The sequence below is a fragment of the Meriones unguiculatus genome, chromosome 11 (assembly GCF_030254825.1).
Source record: "Meriones unguiculatus strain TT.TT164.6M chromosome 11, Bangor_MerUng_6.1, whole genome shotgun sequence".
NCBI lineage: Eukaryota > Metazoa > Chordata > Mammalia > Rodentia > Muridae > Meriones > Meriones unguiculatus.
Window position 1 is genome coordinate 2502039 of NC_083359.1, and position 11478 is coordinate 2513516.

General features: G+C 55.3%; 1 protein-coding gene across 1 annotated transcript; it reads left to right on the forward strand.

The window, feature by feature from the left end:
• Window positions 1-1654: 1654 nt before the first annotated feature.
• Atp1b2 (ATPase Na+/K+ transporting subunit beta 2) lies at window positions 1655-7193 on the forward strand. The gene is made up of 7 exons (XM_021648207.2): window positions 1655-1789; window positions 3431-3559; window positions 3852-3956; window positions 4058-4263; window positions 4453-4509; window positions 5337-5435; window positions 5534-7193. The coding sequence occupies exons 1-7, from the start codon at window positions 1678-1680 to the stop codon at window positions 5696-5698; spliced, it is 873 nt and encodes a 290-aa protein (XP_021503882.1). The 5' UTR covers window positions 1655-1677; the 3' UTR covers window positions 5699-7193.
• The last annotated feature ends 4285 nt before the right edge of the window (window positions 7194-11478 follow it).

Consider the following 11478-nt stretch of genomic DNA (forward strand, 5'->3'; position numbering starts at 1 on the left):
GAGTAAAACTGGAATTACGATCAGATGTGGCCACGCACACCTGTAATTTCAGCAGAGGAAGGGGGATCGCAGCTCAGGATTTGGGCTGGCGCTGGATATGATGGTAGACACCGGTAACCCCAGCATTCACGAGTCGGAGTCAGAGGATCAGGAGTTCAAATTCATCCTTGGACACTTCAGATGAGTGTCCCCGAGCAGCCTGGGATAAATGAGACCCTGTCCCAAGAACAAAACAAAAACCGGTGTTACTGCAATCGTGGTGGTATGTTTTCCTAAATCCAGAATTTGGGAGGCAGAGGCAGGAGCATCTCTTCAAGGCCAGCCCTGTGCTCCACTCGGTGGTGAAAGAACCAACTCCAGCAGGTTGTCCTCCGACCCCCGAAAGTGGGCCTTGGTGTTCCTGCCACATAACGAAGCGGAGAAGATGACCGCTCTTCTCCTTAAGCTGGTAGAAGCTGCGGCTTCAGTCTACCGGCTGGCTTGGCTTCCTCAGAGCTGGAGCACCGTTATGGGGAGCGGAAGCTGACCTGGGCGCTGGGAGGCTGTCGGGCTAGAGTGCGGGAGGGGCTGTGATTCCGGGGCTTCAGATAATGTGTGGGGAGACGGCAGGGACCCCAGGGCACGGAGGACAGGTAGGCTGGACAAAGGGGCCAGTGGGACTAAGACACAGAAGGGCGTCCTGTGGCGGCGTCCCTCCCCGCCTGTATTCTAGTTTCTTGGCTCTTTCTCGGGGGCCTGGCGCTTTCTCTATTCCTCTCACACGCTGCCCTCTGTTCCGGAGGCTTTCGAAGTAACTGCCATCCCTTGCCCCGTGCCCCCACTCTTGAGGACGTTTCAGCTTGTCCTTCGGCTTAGGCGTCTTCTCCACCGAGACACACCCTCTGCCCTCCTTTCCCACCCTGTTCCGGTGTAGTACCCGGGGTCCGGGGTAAGGCAGAGCCCTCTAGGACCAGAGCACGCAGCAGGGGGCGGGCCCAAGCATCTCCAAATTTGCATATGCATGAGGTCTCTGGGGCGAGCCGCGGAGAGGCGGGGCTCGTGGGGGTGGGAAGGGGGCGGACACCCTCCGAGTCACCGAGTATAAAGACCGCGCGCAGGGCCCGCGCTCCTGCGCTGCCGACGAGCGGAGCCTCCGTGCGGGCCCCTTCTCCGGCCCGTCCCCCGCCGCCGTCCCCGCCCCAGCTCCCGCCGGCTGGGCCAACTGCGGTGTGGCTGTCGCCGCGTGTCGGAGGAGCCTTAATCGGCCACCTGCCGCGTTCCACAGCCTCTTCGCGTCTTGGATTTCGGGGCGGCTCCCTCCCCCATCCTTCCTTGCTTCTTTGCACCCCGCGTTTTCTGCACCTCGCTCGGGTTTGGTAGCCGTCTGTGTTTTTGCACCCCTTTTTGTTTTGCCTCTGGGTGGTGTGCGGGGCGAAGCTGCCTTGGCATCCCTTCCCCCGGGTCTCTTTCGACAGCCCCCCTTGCCACCGCAGTCGGGGGGCCTAGCCTCGGCGCACCTCCGCCGCAGAGCACAGCGCGCGGCTGTGGACCCCGGGACTCGCAGCAGCCGCTCGTCCGGCCCGAGGCCCCCCGCCCGGCTCCCCGCGCGCGGCGGGTGCGTGGAGGGCTTCAGCGCGCGCCGCCCCCGCTTCCCCGCAGCCCCCCGCAGCGCGCCGGGACTCGCCCCGCGCCGCCGAGATGGTCATCCAGAAAGAGAAGAAGAGCCGCGGGCAGGTGGTTGAGGAGTGGAAGGAGTTCGTGTGGAACCCGCGGACGCACCAGTTCATGGGGCGCACCGGGACCAGCTGGGGTACGCGGGGCCGGCGCGGGCGAGGTGGGAGCGGGCCGTCCGGCGCCGCCTGCGGGGCGCGGGCTCCTGCCCCCGGCGGCCGGCTCCCGCTGTCCGCTCTGGACCGGGGAGGGGCCCGGATCGGCGCTCTAATCTCTCCGGCCGTGCGGAGGCGGAGAAAGTAGGTCACCGCCGCCCGCCCGCCCCCCGCGGAGCCCCCTCGGGCGGGGGGTCGCGGGCTCCGCGCGCGTGTCCGTGCCGCGGCGCTCCCGCTCCGGCTCCGGCCCTGCGGCTGCGCTCGGGCACCGTCCCCCTCCCCGCAGACTGCCCGAACTCTGCCTCTGGCTCTCGCTAGCTAGCCAGCCTCGTCTATTTTTAGCTCTCACCCACCTCCCTGGACCCTGGGAAGGTTCGCGAGGGGGCGGACCTGGCGGGGGTCTTGGTGGGGGGCGTTCTCTGCGGCGGAGGTTGCTTGTCTTGCTCCGCCGCTGGGCGCGCGCAGCCTTCCGCGGCCGCTCTGTGGGTGGGGGGCCTGCCGGGAGGGGCGACCCTCCTCCAGGCGGCAGAAGCGGAGGGACAAACGGTCACTGTGCTGATGGGTGTTTCCAAGGGACTCCGACGCCCGGGGGACTCACCACCCTTATCGCAGGGCTGTGCAAGGTTTTTTTTAAATGTAGTCGGGGTCCCCGGGCCGGCACAGGTGAGGTGTGGGTGACTGACGTTCTTGCAAATGACAGTGTCAAGCCGGAGAACTGAAGCACGAGGGATTCTGTGTGACATCATTACGTTATATCCACACTGATTGGACACAGTGTTCATCAGACCACCCACCTAAGACTTAGGGCCTCCGAGCCGCCCTTGCCCTCAAGGAACCAGAGACCCCTGCTTGAGACCGCTTCACAGAGGAAGTGTGTCTCCCTAGGTGAAGAGACGGCTAGCTCAGGGTGCAGGGAGCAGCAAGCCCTCCTCAGCAGGCCTAGGAGAGGAGTGGTGGGAGATGGTGCCAGGCGAGGCTTCTGGGCTGGGGGTCTGGCTTCTCCTTGACTCTGGCCGGGGTCTTGTGTGGTATGGGTGCTGAGGTTCTGTTCTGTCTTAGAGTCTTTGTGGGCTGGGCCAGTTAGTGCCTCATTTCAGAAGCTGCTTCCTCAGGGGGTGGGAGAGAGAGCGAGCAAGCAGTCCATCCTGCTATTTGAGCCCTGGTAGCTAGGCTCTGGGGTGGTAAGAATTTGGCTGAGAATGGAGGCCAGTACCAGCTTGGGGCCCTTGTGCTAGGACATCCCTAGGCACGAGTTCCAGGGCAGCAGGCACAGATGCTGTCCATGCCTTTTCAGGACCGCGCACGGTTGAGAAGTTGGAAATGTAATTAGAGGCAGAGTGACAGTGGCCTATTCTTGGAGTTGTCACAACAACTACAGTTTAGGTCTCTGGTGGCCTCCAGAAGGTCGGACTTGAGCGTGTCCCAGGAGGAGGCTGGGAGTCGGGGCTGGAGCTGGGCTTTGCCTGCCTGCAGCTTGTTTCTTGGGCTCCCAGGGGAAGGCCCTCAGACATCCTGTGGCTCCTCGGCCTAGCCCAGTGCACAGCCTGAGAGGGAAGGGTGGGGGCGGGGCTAGGTGGGGCCATGCAGGACACACAGGACCTGCTCACTCTAGTTCCTCCCCCCAGCCTTCATCCTCCTCTTCTACCTCGTCTTCTATGGCTTCCTCACGGCCATGTTCACCCTCACCATGTGGGTGATGCTGCAGACCGTCTCTGACCACACTCCCAAGTACCAGGACCGGCTGGCCACACCAGGTGAGTGCAGGTTCTTACCAGCCAGCCTCTCTCCCAGCGTGGAGTCCCCCTCCCACCCCAACTCACAGTTGTCTGCTGGAGCTTGGTGGGGAGCTCTTGAGCTTGGCCTTCCTTGCCTTGCCCTGCAGCCAGGAGTCATGTGATCTGGAGAGGCGGCAGATGCCCTCCCAGGAAGGCAGTTTCAGACCCTTGCACCATCCCTTACCCTTACTCTTCACGTCTGCTTTCTTTCCTTGCCGTGTCTCTTCTTGTCTTACGCGTGACTCCGCATCTTCGCTCGGGTTGGCTCTAGGCTTGATGATTCGCCCCAAGACGGAGAACCTGGACGTCATTGTCAACATCAGTGACCCCGAGAGCTGGGACCAGCATGTTCAGAAGCTCAACAAGTTCTTGGAACGTGAGTGTGGGGCCGGCCTGTCCGGGAGCTTGGGAGGACCCGGAACCACGGACCCCACAGCAGGGGCCTCTGACTTGCTCTTTGTCCCTCCGGCCTCCCAGCTTACAACGACTCCATCCAAGCTCAGAAGAATGATATCTGCCGCCCTGGGCGATATTATGAGCAACCAGATAATGGGGTTCTCAACTATCCGAAACGTGCCTGCCAGTTCAACCGGACCCAGCTGGGCAACTGCTCTGGCATCGGGGACCCTACCCACTATGGCTACAGCACTGGGCAGCCCTGTGTCTTCATCAAGATGAACCGGGTACCCGTGACGCTGGTTCCTAGGGAGGAGGAGGAGGGGGCTGGGGCCACCATCTGCCAAAGAATGTGTCCTTTCACTGGGGCCGGTTTTTGGTTGTTCGTGCTATGAGGCAGGCTATGGGAAGCCTATGGGAAAGCTAGACGCCAAGAGGTGGCTGGTTCTAACGCCGACCCTCTTCTCTCTCTGCAGGTCATCAACTTTTATGCAGGGGCAAACCAGAGCATGAATGTTACCTGTGTGGGGAAGGTGAGTGTGCGGGCCCCTGCCTGCCCAGCTGTGTGTACGTCGTGGTCTCTGGGTGCTTTATCCATGTCTCCCTGTCTCTTTTGCTTTCAGAGGCCCCAGCACTCTAGGGATAAGGGGGTAAGAGTGGGCCCCACGCAGCTTTAGCTCTGAGGGGCTCTTGGCCCCATTGCTTCTTTCTAGGATACAGATGCCTGCTCTGCCTCAGACAGACCCATGCCCACCCGCACCGAAGCCTTGGCCCCTGGCTCCTTCCCTGTGGACTTTCTCTTTCACCTCAGTTGTCTGTGTGTCTCTTCCACTCGCCCTTCTGTCTTGCCTTGCTCCTCAGTTCCCTTCAGATGTCTGGTAGCTGCTGATCAGTTAGCACCGTTTGCTACAACTGCTTGTTCTTGGAACCCTGTACCTGACTATGTCCTCTCTAGAAACTTGCTGCCTGACCCCTCCTCCCCTCCCCCCATTCACCTCCTCCTTCTTCCTGCGGAGCCCTTACTGTTTATCTGTTCTTTCTTGGCTCTGCTCCAGAGACCGATTCCCAAGGATGGGGTAAGAACTTGGGGTTGATAGTGGAGTAGAAGGCCTCCGCTGTGTCAGCACCCCTAGATCTAGTCTGCTGGGGAGACAGGCCACCCTTTCTGTAGGTGTGAACATGTGTGCACACACATGCACACAAACACACACACACACCTACAGAGCAGATCCACAGCTCAAGGAAAACAACTCTGAGAGGAATAGTTTGGGGTGAAGGAGGTAAAAGGAAAGTCTAGTGAGCTCTTCCGGTGCCTGCTGGTCCTGACATCCTCTCCCCTTAACCTTCCTGCACCCCACAGAGAGATGAAGATGCCGAGAATCTTGGCCACTACATCATGTTCCCTGCCAATGGCAACATTGACCTCATGTACTTTCCCTACTATGGCAAAAAGTTCCACGTAAGTCCCAAGGAAGGCCCTTGATGGTGGCTCCTGACGGGGATCAGGAAGCAGGCCAAGGTCCCAGAGGCTTGAGTCGTTGTCTTCTTCTGGCCTAGGTAAACTATACGCAGCCCTTGGTGGCTGTGAAGTTCCTCAATGTGACCCCTAACGTGGAGGTGAACGTGGAATGCCGAATTAATGCTGCCAATATCGCCACAGACGACGAGAGGGACAAGTTCGCCGGCCGAGTGGCCTTCAAACTTCGAATCAACAAAACCTGAGGCTCCCTTCCCCCACCTCCCTTCGGATGCTCTGGACCGGCCTTGACCCTGCCTGACCCCTCCCTCTCCCGCCCCAAAGGTATTTTTTATAACAGAGCTATGACTTGTCTGAGCCTCACACCCCTGCTGTCGGGTTCTCCACCTAGCCTGATCCCCACAGTCTCAAACATCTTCCCACCGTAGCGTAGCCAGAGACAGATGGGCTCCCGAGATGGCCACAGAGGAGTTAGGAGACTTCTGGTTCCTCTGTGAGAGAGGACTTGCCTAGCGTGCATGAGGCCGAGTGCTGCTGGAGTTTCTCTAGCTGGAGCTTGTTTCTGAGAGGCCCGTACAGCTCCTGCTTCCGTTTCTGCACCCCCCAAGAGCTATAGAAAGTGGGGTGGACCCCACCCACCTTCGTACTCACCACACCCACACACCACATACCCCTGGCTGTCTTTCAGCCCTTTGTTAGCCAGGGCTGAATACTGTTTTCCCTCCCCTTCCAACACTCTGGCCACTCTCCTTTTATCTCCTCACACATCTGTCACCTAGCCAGTATCTTGGTGGCTTGGACTTCTGGTTCCTCCAGCAGGCCTGCCCTCTTCTCTCCCCTTCCCTGTACCCTCCGAGAAGCTGCCATTTGTAGCAGAGTACAAGTTGGTTCTGTGGCCTTTCCACCTTCCCAGTGCATCCTGCGCCTCCCCCCATTGTGACTCCAGAGGAGGACTGGAAGAGAAGTCTTTAGTTCTTCTAGAAAGTTCCCTAGTAGGCCTAGACTTTAACATCTTCCTGGCCTCTTCTGTCATCCAAACAGCTCCTACTCAGGCGGGCTTGACCTGCTCTGAATATCCACTTTGTTTTTAACTGATGGCTCCCTTCCCCCACCGGCCTTCCCAGAATATCTTTCAAGTTCTGCTTCCCAGGGAGCTCTGGGGGAGGGGCCTCTGTCTTGGCTCCATCCCCAGTGGCCACCTTGGAAACGTCAGCTGCCTGGGGGGACTCCCTGAGCCCAGATCTGCCCACCCCCATCCTCTCTGGCTACTCCTTGCAACCACTAACTTCTTCCCTGTCCGCATGCCAGCCTCAAAGTTTCAGGCAGCCCCCTCCAGCTCAGCTCTCAGCTTCTTGGACCCATCTCCTTCAGACTCTTTTGCCTTTAAAAAACAAAGACAACCCCTCTAACGCCCCTAGAATGTAAAGTAAGGGTCTCCGGCTCTGAGTTTTCTTCCATTATGGAGGCATTTTCCTTTGGTTTCTCTGCTTACCTTTATCCTGCCTAACCTCCGCTTCCTTTAACACTGTAGCCCTCATCCCACCCTCAAGGGGATCCCCCTTCTCCCTCCCACTGGATCTGTGTCTCTTCCCGTTGGGTGCCCAGGTTTTCCTGCTCTTTCTTCTACCCAGTGGTCTCCCTCTGCGGTTATTTAATGCCTGTGTCAGATCTACTGTAAAAAGAGGATAAAGTACAATAAAATGAGAGCGATTATATATATAAATATATATCATACACAGAGCCCTGTGTGCTTGTCTTCTTCTGAGACTTTGGAAGAACCCTGAGAAATGGTTGGAGGATGGGTTTGGGTGTTCCTGGGCTACCCGGGCCTTGAGCGTGGACGTAGACTGGCATGTGGACCTCTGCCTTCCAGTGGCCCAAGCATGGCTTCCCCCTTCCGTGTCATTCAGTGAGTGCACACTGCTGAGATTTAGAACGCGCCTCTGTGTGGACTTCAGGCACACACTAGGAGTACACACGGTGAGAAGGGCCGAGTCCTTGGCCCCACGTTAACAGACACAGAAGAAGCACGCTGGAGACAGGCATAAAAGGCAGACCTGGGCTTCGAGGAAGGAGAGTGAGCCGGTGACCACAGAGTCCGGAGTGGCCCACTGTCAGGGCCTCCGGGGTGGGGTGGGGGTTCTCTTAGAGGGGACAGCACCCAAGCTGGGGCTGCAGTTTAGGAGACAAGATTCGTAAGTGCTTTGAGACAGATTAACTGACAAGGTGAAGCTGATTCCGAAATACCAAAACTGGGAACTCTACGATTCTAATATATATATATATATTATTTGGAACTTATGGTAACTCTCCTGCTTCGGCCTTCTGAGTGCTGGCACGCACTACCTACCATGCCTGTATCTACCTCGGATCCTAACCTATAGAGGGAAGGGATGGACTGTAGCTAATGAGAATTTTCTTTCCTAGGGCTTGGATGCCATCTTTGCTTTGGCATTCATGATGGTACGAATGCAAAGTTATTCTAAGCAAATGCTGAGGCCAGCTCAGTGCCAAAGCCGCTGGCCTGGAACTCCTGCTCCTTTTACCTTTGCTTCTTGAGCGCCGGGATTGCAGGTGTGTGCCAGTTCCTAACTTTAATTTTTACTTAAAAAAAAATTAAGACTATGTGTTCACATATGTGTCTGAGTGTGGGCTTGTGCACCTGGGGAGGGGCCTGAAGCGGCCAGAGGCTCCGGATGCCCTGGAGCTGAGCTGGCAGGCAGCCGGGAGGCACCTGACGCCGGGCCTCCAAGCACTGGTTCCCCGGACACCAGTGTGCATCTCTAACCGCCGAGTCCTCGCCTCGACCTGGCCTGACTTGAGAGGATGCTGTCTGACGTTTTACAGCAGTGAATAGAGTTCCCCATCGCCCGCCCTTTTCAGCATTGAGTTTTGGGAAGTGAACCGTGCGTGGTGCAGCATAGAGCCCTGTGCCGGCACTCACTGCTTTGAACCGCTATTGGCGACCTCTGGATACTTAGCCTGCCTGTGGCTTTGTGATAATTTTGGTTGGAAGTGCAGTTCAATAGGAGAGAACACGCTTGGCACGCATGAAGCCCTGAGTTCACCTACAGCACCACCTCCTCTCTCTCCCGAGCCAGAAGCCTGGGAATGTGGAGAATATGCTTGCCTGACCTACCTGAAGCCCTAGGGTTAAATCCCAGCGCCACACAAAACTGGGCATGGTGGTGGCGCCTGCCTGAATCCCAGGACGCAACAAGGTTGGAACTTGCTGACTAGGTCTAGAAGTCCAAGATTATCACCCCTGCAATGGGGATCTGAAGTCAGCTCGAGCTATAGGTTCTCTCTCATGAAAAGCAAAGCTCCCCGTTTCTGAAACAAAGACTGGACGAGGGGGAGGCTGGTCTCCAGCTTGCTTCTGTCCTCCTGCATTGGCCTCCCAGGCACTGGGATGACTGGCATGGGCTTTTCTCGTTTGGAGGAGAATCGGTCTCAATTTCAGTACCTCTAAACTTTATTTCTGTTTTATGTGTATGTATGGGTGTTTTCCACGTATGCGTGTGCGCTGCACTCATGGCTGGTGCCCAAGGAGGCCAGAAGAGAGTGTTGGACCGCCTGGAACGAGTTACAGATGGTTGTGAGCCAGCAAGTGGGTGCTAGGAATGGAAGCTCAGCTCCTCTGGACAAGCAGCCAGTGCTCTTAACTGCTGAGGCATCTCTCCAGCCTTTTGTGGTCTTCTCCAATGCACTGAAACCAAAATTAGTGGGTAGCCCAGTATAGTTTTCATCCCAACTGAAAAACGATCTTAGCACCTGCTCCTGGTACTGAGCTGCTGGATGAACAGCTCAGGAGCACAGTGTAGCCTGGGCCAGGCCCTCAGTCCACTTTCAATATTAAAAAAATAAAAAAATAAATAAAAAAGAAGACATTCCGTTACCAGTGCAGTTTTTAAGAAAAGGCAGTTGTAATGTAATCATATTTTTCAGCACCTGTTGATAGGATCATATCACTTTCCCTTTATTTTGTTGCTGTTAGGAAGTATGTTGATGGATTCTATGCTGCTAAGTAAGCCCTGGCGCTGGGATAGCCTGGTTGGAGAAGACCACAGTGTCTCTCAAATTCAGCAACGTGTTTGGTAATGTTGGGTATTTCGCACCAATACTTCTGAACTAAGTTCTTTCCCACTATTTTATTTCAGCACTTTAAAAGTTTCTTAAATACAAAAAATCTTGGTTAACTGGACCCGTCTCGCCCTTCTTATCCGCCTACCTCTGCTTCCTCACTTCCGGTCTATGGAGCGCGTCCCCTGCCAGGATATGGGATTAGTCTGGTGATGGGGAGTCAGGCATATTTGGTAAATGCTCTACCAACCAGTTCTATTATGAGCTTGCTTGCTTTTGGTTTTCTTTCTTTCTTCTTTCTCTTTCTTTCTTTCTTTCTTTCTTTCTTTCTTTCTTTCTTTCTTTCTTTCTTTCTTTCTTTCTTTCTTTCTTTCTTCCTTTCGAGACAAAGTTTCTCTGTGTAGCCTTGACTCACTTTGTAGACCAGGCTGGCCTTGAACTCACAAAGATCTGCCTGCCTTTGCCTCCTAGAGTGCTGGGATTACACGCAGTGCTGCTGTGCTCAAATGTTTTTTATTTTTTCCGAGTCAGGGTTTCTCTGTGTAGCCCTGGCTGTCCTGGAACTTGCTCTGTAGACCAGGCTGGCCTCGAACTCACAGAGATCCTCCTGCCTCTGCTGGGATTAAAGGTGTGGGTTGCCCCAGCCACCACTACCCCCTGGCCCAGCTTTCTTTTTTTCACTATGGATGGAATAAAGGGTGTCTAGCATGGTAGGCATCTACTCCACTGAGCCACCTCTTAACCCTTAGCGGATGTGATTTATTTATTTATTTGTTTGTTTGTTTGTTTATTTATTTTTTATTATTGGATTTTTGAGACAGGGTTTCTTTGTGAAGCCTTGGCTGTCTTGGACTCACTTTGTAGACCAGGCGATCCTTGAACTCACAGAAATCCACCTGCCTCTGCCTCCCCAGTGCTGGGATTACAGGCGTGGACCACTATACTGGCTATTATTATTATTGCCAGGGTCTCACTGTAAAGCCTTAGCTGGCCTGGAGCTTGCTCTGTAGATCAGGCTGGCATCTAACTCACATAGATCCACCAGACTCTGCCCCCCAAGTGAGTGCTGAGACTAAAGACGTGGCCACACGCCACCCTTAGCGTAATTTTAAATAATTCAGAGTTTTCGTTCTTTCCCTATGGCCCAGAACAAACAGTGGGGCATTTGATTATTGATAATTTTCCTTTCGTCCTGGCTCAGTTTTTGTTTATTATGAGAAAGGATCTCCTCATGTTGGCCAAGCTACCTGGCATTCCTACTCTCCTGCCTCAGCCTTCCTCAGCTGTGGTTTTTTGTCTGTTTGAGACCCAGGCTCACTATGTAGCCTTAGCTGTCCTAGAATATCTAGGTAGACTAGCCTGGTCTTGAACTCATAGAGGTCCTCCTGCTTCTGCTTCCTGAGCACTGAGATTAAAGGTGTGTGTCGCCATGCCATACTCAGATACTTTACTTTTAATGTGGGGAATCGAAGATAAGGCCTTCAGGATGGACTCATGCTCTAACAGCTACACTTCCAGTTCCTGGGTTTCCTTCCTTCCTTCCTTCCTTCCTTCCTTCTTTCCTTCTTTCCTTCTTTCCTTCTTTCCTTCTTTCCTTCCTTCCTTCCTTCCTTCCTTCCTTCCTTCCTTCCTTCCTTCCTTCCTTCCTTCCTTCCTCTCTTGCCTAAGCTGACCCCCGGTTTCTGAGCTCGTGGATGGCCCTGCCTCGGTGTGGGGAGGTGGAAGGCTTGCAGCTGTGTATCACTTCCTCCTTGCCTTTTTTTTTCTCATTCCCTTTCCCTCTCTTTCCATTCCCCGTTTCCTCCTGTCCTCTCCTCTTTCCTTCCCTCTTTTGGTGAGCACTGGGCATGGACCCAGGGTTTGCACATGTTGAGTCCTGCTGAGCTACACACCCAAGCTTCTCGCTGTCTGTATAGGTTTTTAAAGTTCCTGACTTGGATTT